We start from the raw sequence: 23,354 nt of genomic DNA on the forward strand, positions 1-23,354 counted from the left end.
AATGCTGTAATTAATTTTCAACAACAGGTGTTTGACATAAGTCATTCCTCTTTTCAGAGGAAGATTATTCCATGTTTTGTATGTTTGGTGTTTCAGGCAGCAGGGATGTTTGTTGGATGAAACCACAGTTCCTTTCCAGAACCGGTTAAACGCTCGGACTCACTGACGTTTTTATCGTGTTTGGTCTTTCCTCCAAGAATAGCAGGTCCTTCTCAGGCTCTCGGGATCTTTCTGGAACATCTGTCCGTGCATCCATGTCTCCGACTCTTTTCTTTTACGTCTTTCGGTCTCTCCTGGAACGAGTTGTTCTTTCCGACATGGGCCCGTTTTTCTGCGGTCGTCTGTGTTTCTGGTGCCAGGGGACACGGGCCCGACGCAGCGCTCTCAAAGAGAGCTGTGTGTTCCCCTCATTAGGAGGGTTAGGGAAAACCCCGGCTCCACACACACACACACACACACACACACACACACACACACACACACACACACACACACACACACACACACACACACACACACACACACACACAGACAGGTGTAGACCAGCTCTTTAGTGTTGGGCGGTGTCAGTTTCGGGTGTCCAGACTCCAGATGTGTCTCCTCTCAGAACAGACCGCTGCTTCTTCTCAGGGCAGAGCTCAGCAAAGACCAAACACGTCCCGGGTTTATGGTACATCTCTGATCCTACGGAAGAGTATCAGGGCCTGGCAGGAGAAAAATAAAAACAATATTTTAGAGGAGGAAGATTGTTTTTCATTATGCACTTGAGAAAAAAGTCGAAAAGTCGAGAAAAAAGTTGAAATGTCAAGATTAATGTTGAAGTACAATTTCGAGAACAAAGTCGAAATGTTGAGAAAAAAGTCAAAATGGTGAGAATAACGTTGAAGTACAATGTTGAGAAAAGAGTTTCGACTTTATTTTTGAAATCGTATTTCAACAATTTCGAGAAAAAAGCCGAAATGTTGAGAAAAAAGGCGAAATTTCCACTTTATTCTTGAAATTTTATCTTTATATCGAAATTTCGACTTTTTTTCGACATTTCGCCTTTTCACTCGAAGTGCACAATAAAAAAAAATCTTCCCCTCTCAAATATTTTTTCTGCTGCATGGCCCTAATACTCTTCCGTAGTGATCCAGGTGGACATAAAAAAACTAATCGGGGGATCTGCAATTTGAAATGTGCAGAATTTGGGAATATTATGACATAAACAAGGTGTGGCAGGGCGAGTGCCACGGGGGCCCGACCGAAGGATGGAGAGACACGGAGTTTCGTGCAGACCCTTTATTTGTCACAAAACACCACACACAGTGCAGAAGCACCTCACGCCAGCAGCTCCTCCGCCCCCCCCCCCCGCTGCTGTCCAGCTCCCTTATAAGGCAGGCAGGGTGGAGAGCGCGCCACTCAGGTTGATGGGAAACAGGTGCGCGTGTCCCATCCACCTCTCCACCCTGCCACACAAGGTTTTTTTCTATTTTTATTTATTTTGGGGTTTCTGTGGCTGTCTGGAAATCAGATGGGCGGGTTTGAGTCTAAAGGAGGATTGGTCACAGGGACAAGAAGACAAAAGTAACCCCTCACAGCAGCTGGAACTGTTGCTGCTCTCCTACCTGAAGTCTGACGCTGTGATACATGAGCAGCAAACTGGCTCATTAAAAATATGTGTTCAAATATTTACATCTTTAAATTACGGAAGAGTATTAGGGCCAGGCAGGAGAAAAATAAAAATAATATTTTTTCATTATGCACTTCGAGAAAAAAGTGGAAATGTTGAGAAAAAAATGAAAATGTTGAGATTAATGTTGAAGTACAATTTCGAGAAAAAAGTCGAAATGTTGAGAAAAAAGTCGAAATTCCTACTTCATTCTCGTAATTTCGACTTTATTCTTGACATTGTATTTTAACATTAATCTCGACATTTCGACTTTTTTCTCGACATTTCGTCTCTTTTCTCGAAGTGCACAATAAAAAAAAAATCTTCCCCTCTCAAATATTTTTCTTCTGCATGGCCCTAATACTCTTCCGTATTAAATGCAAATAAATACAGAATTATTTAAGCACTTCTTTGTTCAACTGTGTATTTCTGTATGAATTTTAAAAATTGTTACTCTGAACCTTTTTATGAGTCAGTCGTCAGTTAGGTTTTACCTCTCACTTCCGTCAGTTTCTTGTTAGTTCAGTGTTTGTGTTCCTTTAATAGAGTGAAGCAGTCAGCTAACTCCTCTGTTCTTCCTCTCTCCTCTTCTTCATCCAGATTTTACTGATTTACCTTTTTTTGCTCAAACCTGACCGATTCTTTGTTCCGTAGGAATGTTCACCTACATGAAGGACTCGCGCTGTCACTGGTTCAGCAGTTGGAAGTGTGACAACTATTCGGAGTTCCAGTTGGTGGGGACTGTATCCTTTTTATTCTACACCCAGAAATCAGGGTTTGGACCCGTTCTGTTTACCTGCTGCACGTGAACACTTTTCTGAGCGGCTTTGCATCTTTTATTCATCCTGCTTTGCCATACTTTGGTTTCAGTTGTCTAGTTGTTTACTGGAAGGACAACCCTGAAGTCATTAAAGCACCCTGTATGCACACAGTCAGGTGTCAATTTATGCAAAATAAAGGTGAATTAAAGCTGCAAGCAGTGATGAACGGGCCCTCGCACCATCCTTGTGCACGTTCAGGCTGCAGTGGAAGCTTGTATGACTTGCATGTAGATTCTTCAGGCCTGGACATTTAGCGGATGAAACCACCCACGACTCTCTATGTCAAACCATTCAAAAGTTATGGCAGAAAGTAGGAACTATCAGATATCGACCAATCAGATGAAGGGGCGGGGCTAATTTGCACCAATTAAGGTGAAGGACTCAAAACTGAGTCCGATGACACCACCCACGACTCTCTATGTCAAACCATTCAAAAGTTATGGCAGAAAGTAGGAACTATCAAATATGGACCAATCAGATGAAGGGGGGGCGCTTTTCGGCGTCTAGCGTCACCACGGTAACGCTTTTGACTGAGAAAAGTAATGTGTCGTCGCAGGATGGAGACGCACATTTTGATGTATAACACACCTGGGTGCACGTTACGGTTCGGGCCGTATTAACAGCTGAAGAAATGGCATAAATTGCGCCAAAATTACACAATTAATTCAAAATGGCCGACTTCCTGTTCGTTTCGGCCATGGCACCAAGAGACTTTTCTTTAAGTTGCGACATGATACAGGTGTGTACCGATTTACGTGCATGTATGTCAAACCGTATTGTGGGGCTTGAGGCACAAAGTTTTCTAGGGGTTTTTCTCTGGAGTAAGTGGGTTTCCATGACTTTGCACGTACAGTAGGAGCCACACAATTTAACCACGTGTTTGAGGTTGAATGTAAATAAGATTTTTATGAAGATCAGACTCGAACAAACGATGCTAACTGACACAAACACATTTCTTCCAAAACATTGTGAAAAAAAGCAGTTTGTATGAAGCAGAAGCTGATGGCTCCGTCCTGGGAACGATGTTGGAAACGTTTAAAAGGAAGGAAGGTTCCATTTATAACACTGGACCGGCCGTAGCTGCCTGCCATTGGTCCTGATGTCCTGATGTCCTCCTGATGAAGTCTGTCCTCCTGATAGCTGCTGTCCCTTTAGGAGATGCTGCCATGTTTTTTGTTTTGTTTTTTGCCTAGAAGCACGATGACACCTCATACATCTTTTTTTTTATCTCACGATGACCTCAAAGGTAAGAAATCATTGTTAAAAATCTTTTCTTAAATCCCAAAGCATGGTAAATTATGCTTCTTGTTCATTTTATCCGACCAGCAATGGCAGAAAAGTCTGTTTCATGATCCAACTCTGAGGTGCAGATGTTCATAAACCTGGTGCTGAGGAGAGAATTAAAAAGGGATCTAGACGGAGATAAGGAACGACCAGATCTACCAGGAGCTCTGTCTCTTCATAGCTGCTCACGGCTCCAGCTGACTTTTCAGCAGCGCCGAGACAAACTAAAACAAAAAAAAAGCATTGCCGCTTGAAGTTTCTCTCTCTCTCATTTTTTAACTTGATATCAAACAAAAGCCACAGACCCAGCAGCACATCTATCATCTCCTCCAGGTTCTACATCTGTAGTGTTGTTGTCTTCTTCCTTTAGATCAGGTGCTGAATTGTTATGGAAAAGAAACCAGGCCGAGTCGAGTCTAGCCAAGCTGAGATGAGATGAGTAGAGCCGAGTAGGTACCAGTAGAGACGGGTTTCAGCCTCCTCACAGTTGCTTCAGAGATTACAACAAGTAAAACACAAATGTTGCTCTCTTTACGGGAAACATTCATGCATGACTCTCACTCTCTGAGTTTCCAGCGGTGCAGAGCTCTACCGTGTGCCTCTTTACAACGTGCTTCCACAACTATGTGTGTGTGTTTATGTGTTGCAGTGTGTGTTAGGATTTATCATACGTGTGTGAGTGTGTGTGTGAGAGAGCGAGAGAGAGAGAGAGAGAGAGAGAGAGAGAGAGAGAGAGAGAGCATGAGCTTGCAGTTTAGGCCCAGTTACTAGCCAGCTGGGAACTGTCAAAAGGTTATATAACCTAATAGCTGCCTGTTCCTGGCCGGGTTAGTGTGTGTGTGTGTGTGTGTGTGTGTGTGTGTGTAAAAGGCCTGTATTACGTATGTGTTCAGTGATAAATGTGTTTGCGCAGTCTAAGTGTGTGTATTTTGCATCCTTTAAGGGTAAAATCGGTGCGTTTATTGCCTAAATCCTGTATTTTGAGTGTTAGTTAGGGTTGGGGTGGAGGTGGAGGTGGAGGTGGAGGTGGAGGTGTGAGGTGTGAGGCAGTGACGTCCTCTAAAGGGATGGAAACAGAGGAGCAGGAAGTGTGTGTGTGTGAGTTTTGTAGGACGTGTGTGTTTGCTTCTGGGTGTTCTGTGTATGTTCCACATGTGTGCTCGTTCTAAGAGCTAATTTATCAATCCGTGTTCCAGCGCGGTCGCCATGGCAGCGCTCCATCACTACGGCGCTGCAGCCGCGGAGCGGGAAGAGAAAAGCATATCCAGCAGGAGCACAGACACGCTGACACAGGGAGGGCTGAAGGAAACGCTGAAACAGCGTGGCGCAGTGGAGGAGAGCAAAATGTCCAAGAGTAAACACACGTAAACAGCATGGAACAAATATCCAAGAGAAAAAGAAAAATGAAAATGAAATGAAAATGTAAGCCAACATCTGAACGGGAGTTCAAGCACCTCCTTAGACTTTCAGTGCACTCCAGATATTCTCCTAAACCCACAGAAGCCTTAGCATCTAAAACCTGCCAAAATAAATATATGAGGTCCCGAAGAACAGATGTTTACCAGGAAAACACAGCACTTCTTCTCCTCCTCTCTGTCTCGTGTCTTTAGAGGCGTGTTGATTGGACAGTAGTCACAGAACTTTTTTTTTTTTTTTTCACTTGTTTCAAGTAGATTTTCACTTGAAATAAGTAGAAAAATCTGCCAGTGGAACAAGATTTTTTAACTTGTAATGAGAAGATAAATCTTTTTCCACAAAATTGTCAAATAACCAGTTATTTTTCTGGTAATGACTCTTGTTTTAAGTGTAATGAGATTTACCACGATCCCCCGATGACAGCAGATTAAAAAACAGCCTAGAGGACCAAGATATATAATAGCTTCATTTCAGATATGTGGTTTTCAGGGGGAATAATTAGAGTTATCATCTTCTGCTGGTTAAGCATTTCATCAAAAAGACTTGTCAAATTCTGTGGGTATAAAAGAACAGTAAAGCTGTTAATCATCAGCATAGAAATGATAAGAAATATCAGGGAATTGCTTACACTGCAAAAACTCAAAATCTTAACAAGAATATTTGTCTTATTTCTAGTTAAAATGTCAAATTTTTAGTCAAAATAATCTCATTACACTTAAAACAAGACTCATCACTGGAAAAAACAACAATTTTCACCTGTTTCAAGTAGATTTTCACTTAAAATAAGTAGAAAAATCTGCCAATGAAACTTTTTTTGCTTGTAATGAGAAGATAAAACTTGTTCCACTGGCAGATTTTTCTACTTATTTCAAGTGAAAATTTACTTGAAACAGGTGAAAATTGTCAAATAACTAGCTATTTTTCTGGTAATGACTCTTGTTTTAAGTGTAATGAGATTTTTTGACTAAAAATTAGACATTTGAACTAGAAATAAGAAAAATATTCCTGGTAAGATTTTGAGTTTTTGCTGTGAACTTGACAAATTCTGTGGGTATAAAAGAACAGTAAAGCTGTTAATCATCAGCATAGAAAAGATAAGAAACATCAGGGAATTGCTTACTTATCAGTCGTAGAGGGAGAATGTACATATGGAACAGGTTGGGTCCCAGATCTGAGCCCTGAGGAACCCCACATGATAGACTTGTGGATTCTGAAATCATCTGATTCACACAAACTATCAAAAGTAGCTCTAAACTTCCAAACTCCTTCCTTCAACTGGACTCCAGGTGTGCACAGCTCCGACTCCAGCTGGCTTCAGTTAAAGTCATTATTCTGTATATGAGTTGAGTTACTTTTTCCTTCCACCATGGTTAGTGTTTAATGGGCTTGTTTAAGTAAAGATGCAAAACATTTTAATGAGCATTTTAGAGCATAAACACATTGGGGTTTATCTGTGTCTTAGATGAAGATTAGAACACATTTTATGGTGAATTAATGCAGAAAACAAGTCAATCCCAAGGAGTTACTTTTTTTCTCTCTCCAATGTACAGACAAATAACGCTGAAGTGAAAATGGAGGGTACAAACAAGTTCCTGAAAGGAAAAACGGAGAAAGACTTGCATAACTGCAGTTTAATCACCTGAGTCCAGATACTTGAAAGGAACACGTGGAAGGGCTGAGAGGGAATTTTCTTTTAACACAGTTCCCTCTTTATATTCTGGCAATCATCACGTCCTGGGAAGCACAAGGCGTACATGTTTTAACCATTAGCTGCAGACTGGAATTCTTTGCCCTTCTGCATAAGGAGACCCATATGCAAAGTGGGCAAGTTAAGGGTCTGACATTTCTGCTGCAGGAAAAGGGACAAACATCAGTAAACTAAGACGTGGGTGGAAGTAGAGCCAAGTACTGCTTCAGCTGCTGACAGCAGAGTTCAGTGCTTTCTCCATACATCTAGATGCAAAGCAGACTGCAGGTAGGCAGGTCTGCAAGTCATTCACAAGAAAAAGTAGTGACAGTAAAGCTTTGTGTTTTTACTACTGTAGCAGGATGGTTTTAGTTACCTTGGCAACAGCGCAACGTCATGCCTGAGTGACACCCAAGTCAGTAAAATCAAGGACAAAATAACACAAGTAGCTTAAAAAAGGAGCAACAGTGAAGGACATCTAGCAGTTTTCCACCTTTAAGCGTATCGTATGTCTGGTTCTGGCTCGCCAGCAGAAGTACGCCAAAAACCAGTAGCTGTGCACTGCAAGAACTCAAAATCTTAACAGGAATATTTGTCTTATTTATAGTTAAAATGTCTCATTTTTAGTCAAAAAAAATCTCATTACACTTAAAACAAAACTCCTCACTGGAAAAAACAACAATTTTCACCTGTTTCAAGTAGATTTTCACTTAAAATAAGTAGAAAAATCTGCCAGTGGAACAATATTTTTTTGCTTGTAATGAGAAGATAAATCTTGTCCCACTGGCAGATTTTTCTACTTATTTCAAGTGAAAATTTACTTGAAACAGGTGAAAATTGTCAAATAAGTTATTTTTCTGGTAATGACTCTTGTTTTAAGTGTAATGAGATTTTTTGACTAAAAATTTGACATTTTAACTAGAAATAAGACAAATATTCCTGGTAAGATTTTGAGTTTTTGCAGTGTGGTACAGTGCACTTTTTGCAGTACGGTTTGCAACTCTTGATAGTGGAACAAGCAGGAGCATCTGGTTTTCAGAGCTGTCGCCAGTCTGGAAGTAACTGTAGTTTCTGCTTCGGCCACTAGAGTTTGGCTCGACAAAGCAAGTCCGTCTCCGCAGAACTCGTCCAACTTTGGAGCAGAAATAAACATATTTAGAGCCTGGTTCAAGGAAACGGGTCCATGGCCAGATTTGGATGTACATCATTAGATAAAATGATATAAAATCTGCAGGGTCGGCCAACCAGATTGCCTTCACTTTTCCTGGCGTGGTGAATTATTTTAGCCCCTTTTTTTGTGAGTGAAACGATTTTTTAACTAATTAGTTTAATTAGTTGATAGTTAGTTAGTTAATTAAACTTAGTTTTAATTAGACTGGAATCTGATTTGAATTAGATACATATTTTTGAATGCCATGAATGAACACATGGAAAACAAATTATTATCCAGCAATTCACTTTAATACAAAATAACAAAATGAACTGAATAAAATAAGTATCTTTCTTAAACAGAAACCTGTCCTGCTTAACATAAAATTGTATAAATTTATATAAAACAATAGAGAGAAAGCAGAACATCCATTCTGTAATAGTGCCAGTTTAGTGCAACAACAAGAGTGCAAACAGAAAGTCTGTAGAAAACTTGTAGACATATTTGTGCCTCAAAGGCCATGACTGTAGCTACAGTTGGAGTAAAACAGAAAAAAAATTAATTATGAACTCAACAGCTCAATGCCATTTTCCATTGGCATTTAATGACTATTTTTTGACTCTCACAGTAATACGGGACAAAGTGCGTCCCTTTTCAGCTCAATACGAGACGCGTACTTTAGTTTATAAATACGGGACGATTCCGTTTTTCAAGGGGAAGGTTGGCAACCCTGGCTGTGGTTAACTTTAGCTCCTTAGTACTAGAACGGTTGGGCTCAGTGTCTGTGCTGTGAATAAGGACCAAATAGAGCACAGTTGTTTCTGCTTTATAGATAATATGCCAATAAGGTGGTGCGCCGTCCTTTCTCATGTTGGATGTTGTTTGATAGACTAGTTAGTTAGTTATAGTTCTCCAGAGGTGGGTAGAGGAGCCAAAAATTGTACTCAAGTAAAAGTACTGTTCAGAATAATGTGACTCAAGTAGAAGTAAAAAGTAGTCATCCAAATAATTACTTGAGTAAAAGTAAAAAAGTACTTGGTGAAAAAACTGCTCAAGTACTGAGTAACTGTTGAGTAACGTCTGATTTATTTATTAACAAAACCATTCAAACAGACAAAAGTACAAAATAATCATCTTCAGGCAAATTAAATCAATAAAATAAAAAAAATAATTAAAATTAATAAAAAATAGCTTAAATTAAAATAATCTTAAAGTAAATTCAAGTACTTTAATAAATAATAAAATAAATAAAATAATAACAGAATAAAAAAATAAATTAACCACAAGTAGCACAAAATTTCAAGCCTTTGTACTTTTCTTTTTTAACCAGACAGAACTAGAACAAACATGAACTCATAGAAACTCTGTGTGTGTTTGAGTCTGTGTAAATGTGACAAAACATGCAAAAACAAACATTTTTCCCAAAGAATCACCCAGTGATGTCATGAGATTGACGCGTACGTGGATAAAAGGAATAAAAGAAAAGTAACAGCTCAACGTAGCCTAATGTAGCGGAGGAAGAGTAACAGTTTCTTCTTCACAAATCTACTCAAGTAAAAGTAAAAAGTATTGTGATTCAAAACTACTCCTAAAAGTACAACATTTCCCAAAACTTATTCAAGTAAATGTAACAGAGTAAATGTAACTCGTTACTACCCAACTCTGGAGTTCTCACTCTGAAAACCTTGAGCTCCTATAGCTGGTTTTGAACGTTGTTGCAGTCGTGACATCAGAACTGAGGGTGGATGAGCAGATGGAGTCACAATTAACAGAAAGTAGCTCAACTTAGCTAAAATAGCTAACTTTTGGGAACTAGGCCGAGGTTTTCCAGGCACCCTCCTGCTTGTTCTGCTTATTTGCTTTTTTTATTGGATTAATCCTATTAACACTCTCCAGTGGTCTCAAAAAAGGCTTTAAGATCACTTTAGAGACAATAATAAAACAATAAAAACAATAACTGCAATACACAATAATTACAATAAACAATAATTGCGTACCGTACAATACCGAAACAACCTGCGCTTGGGGAATGAGCTAAAGCAAATAAAAATAAATCAATGAAAAACAATATTTTGGCTCCATGTAAATAAACTTTATTAGGGCCCGAAGGCCCTATGGTATGTAAGAATTTTTTCCTTATCCTTGGTTTTTTTTATTTTTCCGACGAAATGAGGGCCTTTTTGCCCCCCTAAACGTGCCCCAAAAGTCACCAAATTTTGCACGCAAGCCAGGCCTGGCGGAAAATTTGATATTTAATGGTTTGCATTAATGGCCGTGGCCTAATGGCTCAACAGCGCCCCCTAGAAAACTTTGTTCCTCAAGCCCCACAATACGGTTTGACGTACATGCACGAAAATCGGTACACACCTGTATCATGTCACAATTTAAAGAAAAGTCTCTTGGTGCCATGGCCGAAACCGAACAGGATGTCGGCCATTTTGAATTAATCGTGTAATTTTGGCGCAATTTATGCCATTCCTTCAGCCGCTTCTTCGCCCGAACCGTAACGTGCACCCAGGTGTGTTATACATCAAAATGTTCGTCTCCATCCTGCGACGATGGGCATTATTTTTCTCAGTCAAAAGCGTTACCGTGGCGACGCTAGACGCCAAAAAGCGCGCCCCGCCTTCATCTGATTGGTCCATATTTGATAGTTCCTACTTTCTGCCATAACTTTTGAATGGTTTGATATAGAGAGTCCTGGCTGGTGTCATCCACTTAATGTCCAAGCCTGAAGAATTTACATACAAGTCATAAAAGCTTCCACTGCAGCCTGAACGTGCAGAAGGGTGCGAGGGCCCGTTCATCACTGCTTGCAGCTTTAATTTTTCTTTGTTTCATAGCATCCCAACCTTTTATAATTTGAGGTTTTACAACATGTGGACAACAGGATAACAGTGCAAGCGAATGAAACATCATCATCGTAGTCACTAAACAGTGTTTTGCGTCGGCCCCTGGGCGTCTGGACTCCGGACACCCAGAAATGTGGACCGTCTGACGGCCGGTTAAGATGTCAGTCTTCTGCATGTGAGTGTGGTTGACCACACAAGACTCCCATCATGCAGCAGCAGTACCAGCCTCCGCATTGTTGAAGGAACCGTTCTCATTTTCAACCGCAGCCCAACCAGAAACCAGCAGCAGCTTATCTTTGGCAGGACCGGCCGCGGCTTCTGAAAGATGTTATCTTTATGTCCTACCTTTTACTGCACCGCAGGATTATTTCTTTTTCTTCGTGGGCCAGTTTGTGCTGATTTAGTCCGAGGCTCGCCTTAAATGTGGGCCCTGCCCTGATTCCAGACCTGATCTAATCACAGTCTTAAATGAGGGTTGTTTGAGTTATCACGGCCCAGTATTTGGAGCCACCGACGATTCCAACGTGGAGGAAGATGATGAAACTTTGAGCAAATATTTCTGCTTTCTATAAATGGATCCTCGTATTCAGCTCAGGAAATATATATTTAATATCTGAAATGTGCTACGTAATCATGTAAAGTTTGTGTGTGTGTGTGTGTGTGTGTGTGTGTGTGTGTGTGATTCTTCAGGCTTGGACATTTAGTGGATGAAACCACCCACGACTCTCTATATCAAACTATTCAAAAGTTATAGCAGAAAGTAGGAACTATCAAATATGGACCAATCAGATGAAGGGGCGGGGCTAATTTGCACCAAGTATGGCCAAGGACTCAAAACCGAGTCCGATGACACCACCCACGAGTCTTTATGTCAAACCATTAAAAATCTATCGTCGCAACGGTAACGCTTTTGAAAGAGAAAAGTAATGCACGTAGTCGCAGGATCGAGACGCACATTTTGATGTATAACACACCTGGGTGCACGTTACGGTTCGGGCGAAGAAGCGGCCAAAGAAATTGCATAAATTGCATAAATTGCAGCAAAATGACACGATTAATTCAAAATGACCGACTTCCTGTTCAATTTCGGCCATGGCGCCAGGAGACTTTTCTTTAAGTTGCGACATGATACAGGTGTGTACCGATTTTCGTGCATGTACGTCAAACCGTATTGTGGGGCTTGAGGCACAAAGTTTTCTAGGGGGCGCTGTTGAGCCATTTTGCCACGCCTATTAATGCAAACCATTAAATATCACATTTTTTGCCAGGCCTGGCTTGCGTGCCAAATTTGGTGACTTTTTGGGCACGTTTAGGGGGGTATAAACATGGGGTGTTTTCATTAACATAAAGAGAAAAAAAATGAAAACTTCATATAAAGATAAATGGGTAAATGAAATACATCTCAAACGAAAGCAGGGCGTCTCAGGGAAATATAACTTTTCCAATCTTCCCAGATTGCTTCAAATTTGGATTGTTGCAGCCTCGTAGAGAACGTTATCCTCTCCATTACAAAGATATTGTAAATAATGTCGTACCAATCATCTAATGAAGGAGCGTCTGGCTTAAGCCACTTCTTAGCTTTTCGTGCAGCTACACTCAGCAAACCAAACAGGTATCTTGATTCCTTGATATTATGACTTTTTTTTAAAGAAAAGACGGCATGTGAGTAACGTTGCTGGTTCTGTGAGGGTGTATTTGCCTGACAGATCAACCAACTGTGATCAGATGAGTCACATAGATGTGTTTGAAAGCATCTATTTTCTCCAGACTAATCAGGCCGTGATTGCGGCCTAACGGCTCCGATCAGAGTGTCTGATGAGCCTTTAGTTTTGCAGAATCTTGCAGAGGAAGTCTGCTGCTCGCCGACGGGCTGTAACTCTGTCCGTCTGTCGTAGCGAGGAGGAGGGTTTTCAGACGCCGTCTGGCAGACTGAAGGAGGTCAGCAGAAATAATGTGAAACAGAGCCGCTGGGCGAGCGAGGTGATTAAAGAGAGAGAGAGAGAGAGACAGCTTTATTCACGCCTGTCACATAAAGTGAAGATATATGAACACGGGCCTCGAAAGGCTTTCAGTCACACTAATGAGTGTGTGTGTGTGTGTGTGTGTGTGTGTGTGTGTGTGTGTGTGTGTGTGTGTGTGTGTGTGTGTGTGTGTGTGTGTGTGTGTGTGTAACACAGTAATGACCTCAATGATTGTGGTAATTATATACTGTATGTTTATTTTCATGTCGGTGCCTGTGGGGGGAACAGGGGCGCACAGACCGGGTTTATTTATACGTGTGTCTGTGGCGGTGTGTGTGTATGTGTGTGTGTGTGCTCCACCTACATGTAATCTGTGGCATTTAGTCCACACACACACACACACACACACACCCACACATAAATGTACACTACATATGTTCACCATATGTGAGAACAGTTCCTCTGAGTGCGTGTCCACGTGCGCACACTCTGGGCCACCAACTCTTAAATATAACGAAAGGAAAAAAATGCAGGTGGATTTGACGTTTGCCACATGAACACACACACACACACACACACACACACACACACACACACACACACACACACACTTGCCAGCTCCTCCAACCTAAACACACTTGACTTTTTCTCGTCTTTAAGGGAGCAGGTGATGAAAAAGAAAAGCCTCTCTGTGCTCCAGAGCATGTGTTTGGGTGGAACTTCCTGAAACCGTGTTTTTTTTTTTTTCTTGATTTTGAGTATTTTAGATTTTCAGGGAGATGTGACGCCACAGAGCCAGACCTGAGTAGCAGCACCCAGCTACTGTACCTCATCTTCATCTCCACCCGCGACCTTAGCCACTTCGGCTGCAAACGCAGCATGATTTATCAGGGTGAAACAGCCGCATCTCATGAGCTGGCATGCCAAGCCTACAGGAAACGGCTCCGCTCTTGAGTCTAGAAATACCATTTCCACCTAAACAAAGCACCAAAACTCTGAGCGGTTAAGTGAACACATGGCAAGAAGAAGAGCATGCTGCACCAGCGCTCTCACACACTTGTTAGATGCTACAAATACATGCACGGTATTCTCTGGACTCTTAGACCTTGCAGAGTGCAAAGGAATGCCTTCTTTTTTTCCTTTTTTACAAGAATCTCAAAAATAGCCTCTTGGTAGAAAAGGTTAAATGAGGTAAAAGTGGGAAAAAGTGACAAAAGTGGGCGATGGAGTGTCTGACTCCACCCCCAAACAACCTGTGAAGAGATGGGTGAACAAGCAGCTGTTGTACAGTATGTCTGTCTTTTGATGTCCCCGACCCCCCAGTCCGACTCCTTATGATCCAGGTTTCTTTCCTCCTAAAGGGGAGTTTTTCTTGCCACTGTTTGGCTTAAGGCTTTTCTCCCACTAGGGGAGTTTTTACCTGCCATTGTTTATGTAATAATTGCTCGGGGGTTTATGTTCTGGGTCTCTGGAAAGCGCCTAGAGACAACTTTTGTTGTATTAGACGCTATATAAATAAAATTGAATTGACCAAAACATTTACTAGACATCTCATTAAGAGCCCAAGGAGCTGTTGACTTTTGAGGAAAAGCTCAAAACATGTTAACTATAAGGCCATGATGTCAGAAAGCATATAGCAGACATCTACAACTGGACGGGTGGAAGCAGCAGTGGGATGATCAGAGGGGGGACTGCAGGTCAGGATGCAGCTCCTGAAGCTCTGGCCTGCAGACATACACACACAAGAGAAAGGGGGGGGCAGACCAGCACTACAAACTACAAGAACGATGGACAAAAATGATGGCTATGAGATACGTATAATCAATAAATGAAAATGGAAGAGAAGAAGAGAAGAGAAGAAGGGTGAGGGGCACTGCACTGGTGAGGGGCATTGTTCATGTCCCCCCTGCAGCATTGGCCTATAGCAGCATATCTACCACAAAGCTATATTTGAGACTAACTATTATAGTCTTGTTCTATAGCTGCAACTATGACTACTGACTCTAACACACTAGAGTTTACACTAAGTAGTGGTTTACTAACACTAACTAGAGGTTTACTAAACACTAACTAGAGGTTTACTAACACTAATTAGAGGTTTACTAACACTAACTAGAGGTTTACTAAACAATAACTAGAGGTTTAATAACACTAACTAGAGGTTTACTAACACTAACTAGAGGTTTACTAAACACTAACTAGAGGTTTAATAACACTAACTAGAGGTTTACTAAACACTAACTAGATGTTTACTGAACAGAAACGTTTTAAGTTTTCTTATGGCACCCTTTAGAACCAAGTCTTTATTATTACGTAGATCTTTACTAGCTAACCTTTCACCGAGAGTCTTCTCTAAAGGACGTGGCTTGTCGTCTCTGAACTCATGAAATGCAAATTATATAATGAAGTGGAAACCCCGGGACCTTTACAGGAGTTTTGTTCCAACAAAGAGCTAGAACTTCTGGGGGGAAAGCAGCACGTTCATTTGTTTGTGAACTGTCTTTTCTATTGAAGTTTGTGTGTTTCTTCCTTAACGTGATACGTTCCCAGCTGATGGGCTTAGCCGTCTACAACAGCATTGCTCTGGACATCCACTTCCCCCTCTACTGCTACAGGTAGGAGCTTCCCACTGGTCTTTCCTCCACAGCGTTTCTGACGTTGCAGGCCTATCTACGTCTACCTCTTCTTCTCCAAACTTTTCCCATCAGCCGTTGCAACAGTAAATCATCTGTCTCCTAACTATGTCCTCTGCATCGTCCTTTCTCACACCAACCAACCGCTTATCTTCTTTCATCACACCGTTTTTCTTCTGCCTGTCAACTCCATGTCCAGTGTTCTACCAATGTAGTTGTTGTTATTCCGCCTCTCTATACGTCTGAACCATCTCATTCTAGCCGTTCTTACTGCATCTCCAAGGATTCCGACCCCGGCTGCTCCTTACACGTGCTCGTTCTTAATCCTATCCATCCTTATCACGCCAGAAGAAAAGGTTTACATTTTTATCTTCGTCTCCAAGTCGTGCAGGAGGTCTCACTATCGTTTCCCATGGCGGAAAACTCCAGAAGTGAATGATACCAACATAGAATTCAAGAAGAGACCAGAGGCGGTGTTTTGGGAGAAAATCAATTAAGGCTCGAGAGTGGTCGGCAACACTAAATGAATCACACACACACACTCGCTTTTGCTATAATGATATATGAATACATTTATTAGCAAGCAGTGCGCATAGAAGACACACACACAATTGCTCTTTTGCTAGGATAAATGTGTCAAGTTGTCCCCCACAAATGATAGAGCAATAGACAATTACACAGGGCTAGGCCTTAATAACTCTTACCTCGACACAGGAGACTGGAGAGCTGACAGTCCTGGACAGAGTGGCCAAAAAAACCCGGCTGGGCGTCGTGCACAAAACCCGCAGCTGACTCTGCCCGAACTTCCGGCTGTCTCCGTCTTTATAAGTCTTGGCCTATCGCCACGTAGCTAGCGTCCCACGGGAACTCAGTCCCGTGTGAACAAGCCACATAGGGGGTGCCTCTCTCACAGTTACATTTGTTAGTAAACAGCAGGTGCAGAGCTGATATGAGCATCCATCGACCGGACTGAGACTGTGTTTTGGGAATTCAGGGCATTTCCAGGACACAAAATATATATTTCTCCCTTCAGGCGGTTTGTTCATAAGGGCGATGGGGCGACACACCACCACGAGGAAAAGCTCTGATGTAAATGCTCCAGTTCCTTTTGAACCTCTCCTTCTGGAGGGATTTCAGCCAAGTCATGCAAGACCTCTCCCATGGACTCTCCAAGTTCCTCGGGGGCTCGTGTCACACATGACGTTGGACCAGCACGGCAGTGACGTCACCGCCAACGTCAACAGCACTTCCAGAGTCAGAATGGCTGCTGTTGGAACAACTCAAGTTCCTCTCAGTCTGCGTTATAAAGAAGACAAATTAGCAGTGAAACAGTTTCCCCCCCAAGACCAAATCTAAACATCAAATATGTTCTTGTAAAGGATGGAATCCTTTATCGTAGCTGGTATGTTATTGTGATATCATGGTCACATTTTAACAAATGAATCAATCCATTAACCCTTGTGCTCTCTTTGGGTCAAAATGACCCAATTCTTCTTTCCTCCTGCCATGCTCTCTCCTTCCTTCTTCCTTTCCTCTTTTCCTCCTTTTTTATCCTCCTTTACTCTTTTTTCTTCCTACCTCCCTTTCGTCATTCGTTCCTTTATTAACTTCTTTGCTTTTCCTTCCTTCTTTCCTTATTTTCTCCATTCCTTCCTTCTTCCCTCCCTTCTTTCTTTCATTTTCTCCATTATTTCCTTACTTTCTCCCTCCCTTCCGTCTTTCCTCCCTTCCATCTTTTCTCCCTTCCTTACTCCCTTTCCTACTTCCTTCCTTCCTTCCTTCCATCTTTTCTCCCTTCCTTACTCCCTTTCCTACTTCCTTCCTTCCTTCCTTCCATCTTTTCTTCCTTCCCCCCTTCCATCTTTTCTCCCTTCCTTACTCCCTTTCCTACTTCCTTCCTTCTTTCCTTCCTTTCTCCCTTCCTTCCATCTTTTCTCCCTTCTTTCCTCCCTTCCATCTTTTCTTCCTTCCTTACTCCCTTTCCTACTTCCTTCCTTCTTTCCTTCTTTTCTCCTTTCTTCCTTACTTCCTTCTTTCCTTCCTTCCATCTTTTCTCCCTTCCTTCATTCCTTCTTTTCTCACTCACTCACTCACTCACTCACTCACTCACTCACTCACTCACTCACTCACTCACTCACTCACTCACTCACTCACTCACTCACTCACTCACTCACTCACTCACTCACTCACTCACTCACTCACTCACTCACTCACTCACTCACTCACTCACTCACTCACTCACCAGGTCTAGACATCCCCTCACATTTCTCCCCAGGTCAGGCTGAGCTCTGGAAACACAAAGAAAAAGAAAAAGCCAGCAGCGCCTGCAGGTCTTGCGGAGCGTGTTCAATGTTGAAGTTAAAGACGCCGCCATTTTTAACAGACTGAACCAGGACGGTTTGTTGGGAGGAGTTTCCAGTAGAAAAACCTTTCTGTCTAGAGAGAACATAGAAACACAGACTGCATCTGCACAAACTAGGAGATTTCTCCTGTCCCGCGGACAGATGAGACCAAAGGGGAGTGGCATGGTCTTAAAGTCCAGAACCATGTTCCTTGCAGTCCCGGAGTGGACCATGACCTCCTCTGCACACCAGTACTCTCGTGATGACAGGTGTGAGGACGTCTGTCTGACAGATAAAGTTTCGTTGCAACCAGTACTCGAGTTGTAAAAAAAAATCAGGGGGGATGGTGGATTTTATCATATGGGGACAGATAATTTGTGCTGATTACAAATAATATAATATATTACAAATAATAGCACTGACCAAAACACCTGCAGAAATACTGCAGGAATGACATAGCAGCAGTTAAATGCAGCCTTCTGTAAGCTTTGAATATCCACTGGGCTTACATCAAATACATCAAAACACAACAATAAAAAACACTTTTCTGAACTTATCAATATGACTCTGTCCTTCACAGGATAAGTAAAATGGATCACTGCAAAAACTCACAATCTGAACAAGAATATTTGTCTTATTTCTAGTTAAAATGTCTCATTTTAGTAAAAAAATCTTATTACACTTAAAACAAGACTCGTCACTGGAAAAAACAACAATTTTCACCTGTTTCAAGTAGATTTTCACTTGAAATAAGTAGAAAAATTTGCCAGTGGAACAAGATTTTTTTGCTTGCAATAAGAAGATAAATCTTGTCCCACTGGCAGATTTTCCTATTTATTTCAAGTGAAAATTTACTTGAAACAGGTGAAAATTGTCAAATAAGTTATTTTTCTGGAGTTATTTTTCTGGTGATGACTCTAAATGTTGAAATAGCAGTAAAACCACATTCATTGATGAAATTACATAAGGGATGGAAAGGGGGGATGACAGTTTTACAGGGGGGATGATTTGGACCGTTTTTATTTCAGGGGGGTCTCCATCCCCCCTCATCCCCCCTCACCCCCCCTCAACTCCAGTACTGGTTTCAACTGGTTTCACGCAAGCGGACGATGATCCCAAACACGGCAGCGAATCTACATCACCAAAACCATGTGAGAGACGGATAAAGTTATAACCGCTTCAAGAAAAAGCTGATAACGATGGATGTACCAACATGGGGGTGCTTGTGTGGCACCACACTTCTGTAAACATGTTTGTATGTTTCCCTGCAGCCTTGCTGTTGCAGCGTTGCAAACGTTTCCTTCGTACCGCCAAAATGATTTGAAGGAATATAAGGTAACCTTTCACTTTCCTGTTCCTATTTATTTTATCCTTCCAGGAAACTCCTCACTCCACCCACTACACCTTGTGACCAAAATGCCTTCGTTGGCATGGCAACCACCACGTTGGACGATCTGCAGCAGATAATGCCGGTAAGCGTGTCAGCATCTGCTGAGTCTCAGGCAGTAACTATCAATGTTTTGTGACCAGAGGTGTCTTCAGTATTCACATTCATTACTCAGGAGTAATAGAAGAAGTATACTAGAAGTATAGATACTAGAGTTTAAAAATACTCCTGTAGAAGTTGAAGTATCAACTCAAGTTTTTTACTCAAGTAAAAGTATAAAAGTACTGGTTTCAAAACTACTTAAAGTATAAAAGTAAAAGTAATGTAAGGGGGAAAAGCCATTAAGGACAAAAGCCATTGAAAATGAATGCATCTTAGTATAATGCAAATATATTAAAGAACCATATATGTGTACTATTGAGCATTAACATGTGTTTCAGAGAGCAGCAGATATGATGACTAGTTGCCTATAAGTATTGTAATGGTGCAAAAAGTCAAACTTCAGAGGCATGTTATCATTTATCCTAACCTTTATTGGAATGTACATCCAAGTTTAGTTGCAGGAATCTGAGGGAACGGATGTAAGAACAAAACTGGACAAGAACATCTGAAACAACCACAACCAAATTCACTCTATCCGGATGGAGCAATTTAACTGGATAGTTTTTTTGTTAAAGGTCGAAATGAAATAGAGTAACGAGGCTGTTTTTAAAATGTAAGGAGTAAAAAGTACAGATAATTGCGTGAAAATGTAAGGAGTAAAAGTAAAAAGTCGTCTAAATAATTACTCCAGTGAAGTATAGATAACCAAAATTTCTACTTAAGTAAGATAACAAAGTATTTGTACTTTGTTACTTGACACCTCTGTTTGTGACATTGACAGTAAGAGGTTTGGAGCAGAAACCTTCGTGTCTCCAGTGATGGGGCTGGTGTCGTGAACACAAGTTCCACGAGCATTACGTACCCAGGAGTTGTTCTGCAAAACCAGCATGTTTTATCTGAGTGATGTCAAAGACTTTGAGAAAAACTTGTTCTCCTGTTCTTTCAGCTGCGTTTTTTGTTATCTGCCACGTGATGGCGCCAGAGTTCAACGTTTGCGTTCCTTGTGTCCACTTACTCTCTATCTTTTACTTTTAAGAGTCTGTATTTAACTTGATGGTAATGAGGACAGATGAAAAAAAGGTGGATGCATGATGGATTAATAATAATAATAATGATAAAGTTAAATATCAGGTTCATTGTGTGGTGGTTTTTTACAAAAATGTGACTGCGATGGAGGTAACAGAACGTTTAAATTCATCCTTTAAGTGATCTTCACAGGCACTTATTCATTTTTGCTGTATATGTAGAGTTGATTTACAACGTTTAGAGTTATTGTACCTGCTATCAAGCACTTTCTTACTGAAGACTGAGCAGGAGATCCAAGTTCTATTCTGGAGCAGAGATAAAAATAAGCCCTAACTTGTTAAATAAGTCTCCCTGTGTAACTTACGTAACATTTCACTGCCAGAGAAATTGATGAACGGCCTCAACACAGGCAGAAGTTACCTGATCCACAGGCTGCGGCACATTCAAACCTTTCCAAGGTCACTCTCTCTCTCACACACACACACACACACACACACACACACACACACACACACACACACACACTGGCCGGGCTATAACCGGCTCTGTCGTTGAGTAACTGCAGGGTATCAGGTAGGGTTTGGTGTCAGCACCAAAAGTCTGGTGACTCCACAACATTCACGTCAGTGCTCAGTCAGCAGATGCAGGTTTCGCTTCTTTTACTTCAACGATTATGAAATCTGTGAATTAGATTGTGAGAAATAAACTGATTTAAAAGACAAAGGCCTTCAGTCTTCCCTCAGACCAGTAGCCGACAGCGCTGCGGCGCGTTGCTGCTTCGCGTTGCTGCTCCACTGAAGGCTCCTCTTTGGAAACGGCGGCATGCTAAACCTGCTAAACGGAGCCCCCGAGGCTACGCTGCAGCGCCTCGGCCCCTCCGTCCCCCCCGTTCCCAGCCTTAAGTGCTGCTCTGTTTGAGTTTCTCACACAAGTGCATGAACAGCCAGCAGACTTTGATGGTGTGTGTCTCTGCAGGATCTGGCCCACGGCCTGGCCGAGCTGCTGAGCTACGAGGGGAATGTGGAGGAGGACTTCTACCTCACCTTCCAGGTGAGAAGCTCTCCACACAAGAGGGAAATACTAGAAAGAACTTGCACGGACGGACTCCAAAGTGTGCGACGGCGCTCAGAAATGTGTGTAGCTGTTTCCACTGCTGTGTGATTTCATTAAAGTTGATATGGGACCACATGATGACCTGGATCAGGCCCGCTGATGTCATCCAGAAGATTGGTCAAATGTCAAGCAGAGAAACAGATGAGCGTTTATTCAGTTTAAGCACTTAAGCACTTAATACACTAGAGGAGCCACTTCCATCTGGGTTTTGAACTGAATATGAATCAAAATGCATCTACACTGCAAAAACTCAAAATCTTAACAAGAATATGTGTCTTATTTCTAGTTAAAATGTCTCATTTTTAGTAAAAAAAAATCTCATTACACTTAAAACAAGACTCATCACAAAAACAATTTTTTTTTAACTGTTTCAAGTAGATTTTTACTTAAAATAAGTAGAAAAATCTGCCAGTGGAACAAGATTTTTTTTGCTTGTAATGAGAAGATAAATCTTGTCCCACTGGCAGATTTTTCTACTTATTTCAAGTGAAAATTTACTTGAAACAGGTGAAAATTGTCAAATAAGAAGTTATTTTTCTGGTAATGACTCTTGTTTTAAGTGTAATGAGATTTTTTGACTAAAAATTAGACATTTTAACTAGAAATAAGACAAATATTCCTGGTAAGATTTGGAGTTTTTGCAGTGTACAGACAATTCCCGGGTTTTACTGAGAGTTTGTTGAGACACTTTCATGATTTAATCAGAGACTTTTGCTAGAATAAAAGACAGATTTATGATTCTGGTAGTTCCCTCTTTGATAATGAGAAAAAAACATGAATATGATAAGTTTATACCCAGCTAGGAGAGATTGGTCGGCCCGAACCCGGCCCACATGTGGTGATTGATGACAGCTCTGAACCAGTATGAGTGTGGCTGCATGTGCACCAGACACGGCCCAGTCCTTCCCTTTCTCTGTTCATCTGGGTCACAACACCGTAGCTGAGGAAATCTGGGCCGTACAACACATGCCAAAACACCAAAAGTTCGGCCCAGTTCATGATCTCCTGGACACATCTGGCCTACGGGGGAAACTGATCCACGAGAGACCAAAGTCGCCCAGACGTTGGTCCGAACGTGTTTGCTGTCTGCAAGAAAACAAAAGTCCAACTCAGTTCAAGAATCCCTCCGGTTTTTTTGTTGTTTTAAGATCTTTTTTGGCTCTACTGGCCCTTTATTCAAGTTTCAGACAGGAAGGCAAGGCAAGTTTATTTGTAAAGCACAATTCAAGACAAGGTAATTCAAAGTGCTTTACATCTACATTAAAAGCAGAAAGACACAATTAAACAGTAAATAAATAATAAAATGATATAAAATGATGAGAAAAGAGGTAAAATAATAAAAAGCACAAGGAAGGGGGTAGAGAGAGAGAATGGGGATGACATGTAGCAAAGAGATCGGGATTCAAATCTGCACACTGCAAAAACTCAAAATCTTACCAGGAATATTTGTCTTATTTCTAGTTAAAATGTCTCATTTTTAGTCAAAAAAATCTCATTACACTTAAAACAAGAGTCATTACCAGAAAAATCTGCCAGTGGGACAAGATTTATCTTCTCATTACAAGTTAAAAAATCTTCCACTGGCAGATTTTTCTACTTATTTTAAGTGAAAATCTACTTGAAAAGGGTGAAAATAGTTGTTTTTTCCAGTGATGAGTCTTGTTTTAAGTGTAATGAGATTTTTTTTACTAAAAGTGAGACATTTCAACTAGAAATATGACAAATATTCTTGTTAAGATTTTGAATTTTTGCAGTGCAACCTCTGCAGGACTGTAGCCTCAGTACATGAGCCGCTGCTTAACCCACTGCACCACCGAGCAGCTCAAGAATCACTCCTGTTTTTGCCCAACTTCTCCAATTTGGGGTTGTATATTCATCATGTTTGACCTTGGCTTTAAGAGCAGTAATCCAGTAAGTTGTAGCACACTC

The 23,354-nt window shown here is 41.3% G+C and overlaps 1 protein-coding gene across 1 annotated transcript in view; it reads left to right on the forward strand.

Annotated features, from left to right (window-relative positions):
* The window catches only part of LOC133463576 (probable E3 ubiquitin-protein ligase HECTD2), a 92,666-nt gene that overhangs the window by 30,465 nt on the left and 38,847 nt on the right, over positions 1–23,354 (forward strand). The window contains exons 14-17 of the mRNA XM_061745170.1: positions 2,306–2,394; positions 15,373–15,437; positions 19,176–19,269; positions 21,288–21,362. Coding sequence (XP_061601154.1) covers positions 2,306–2,394; positions 15,373–15,437; positions 19,176–19,269; positions 21,288–21,362 — 323 coding nt within the window. The remainder of the gene's footprint in view (positions 1–2,305; positions 2,395–15,372; positions 15,438–19,175; positions 19,270–21,287; positions 21,363–23,354) is intronic.

This window comes from Cololabis saira, chromosome 17 (genome assembly GCF_033807715.1).
Source record: "Cololabis saira isolate AMF1-May2022 chromosome 17, fColSai1.1, whole genome shotgun sequence".
Classification (NCBI taxonomy): Eukaryota; Metazoa; Chordata; class Actinopteri; order Beloniformes; family Belonidae; genus Cololabis; species Cololabis saira.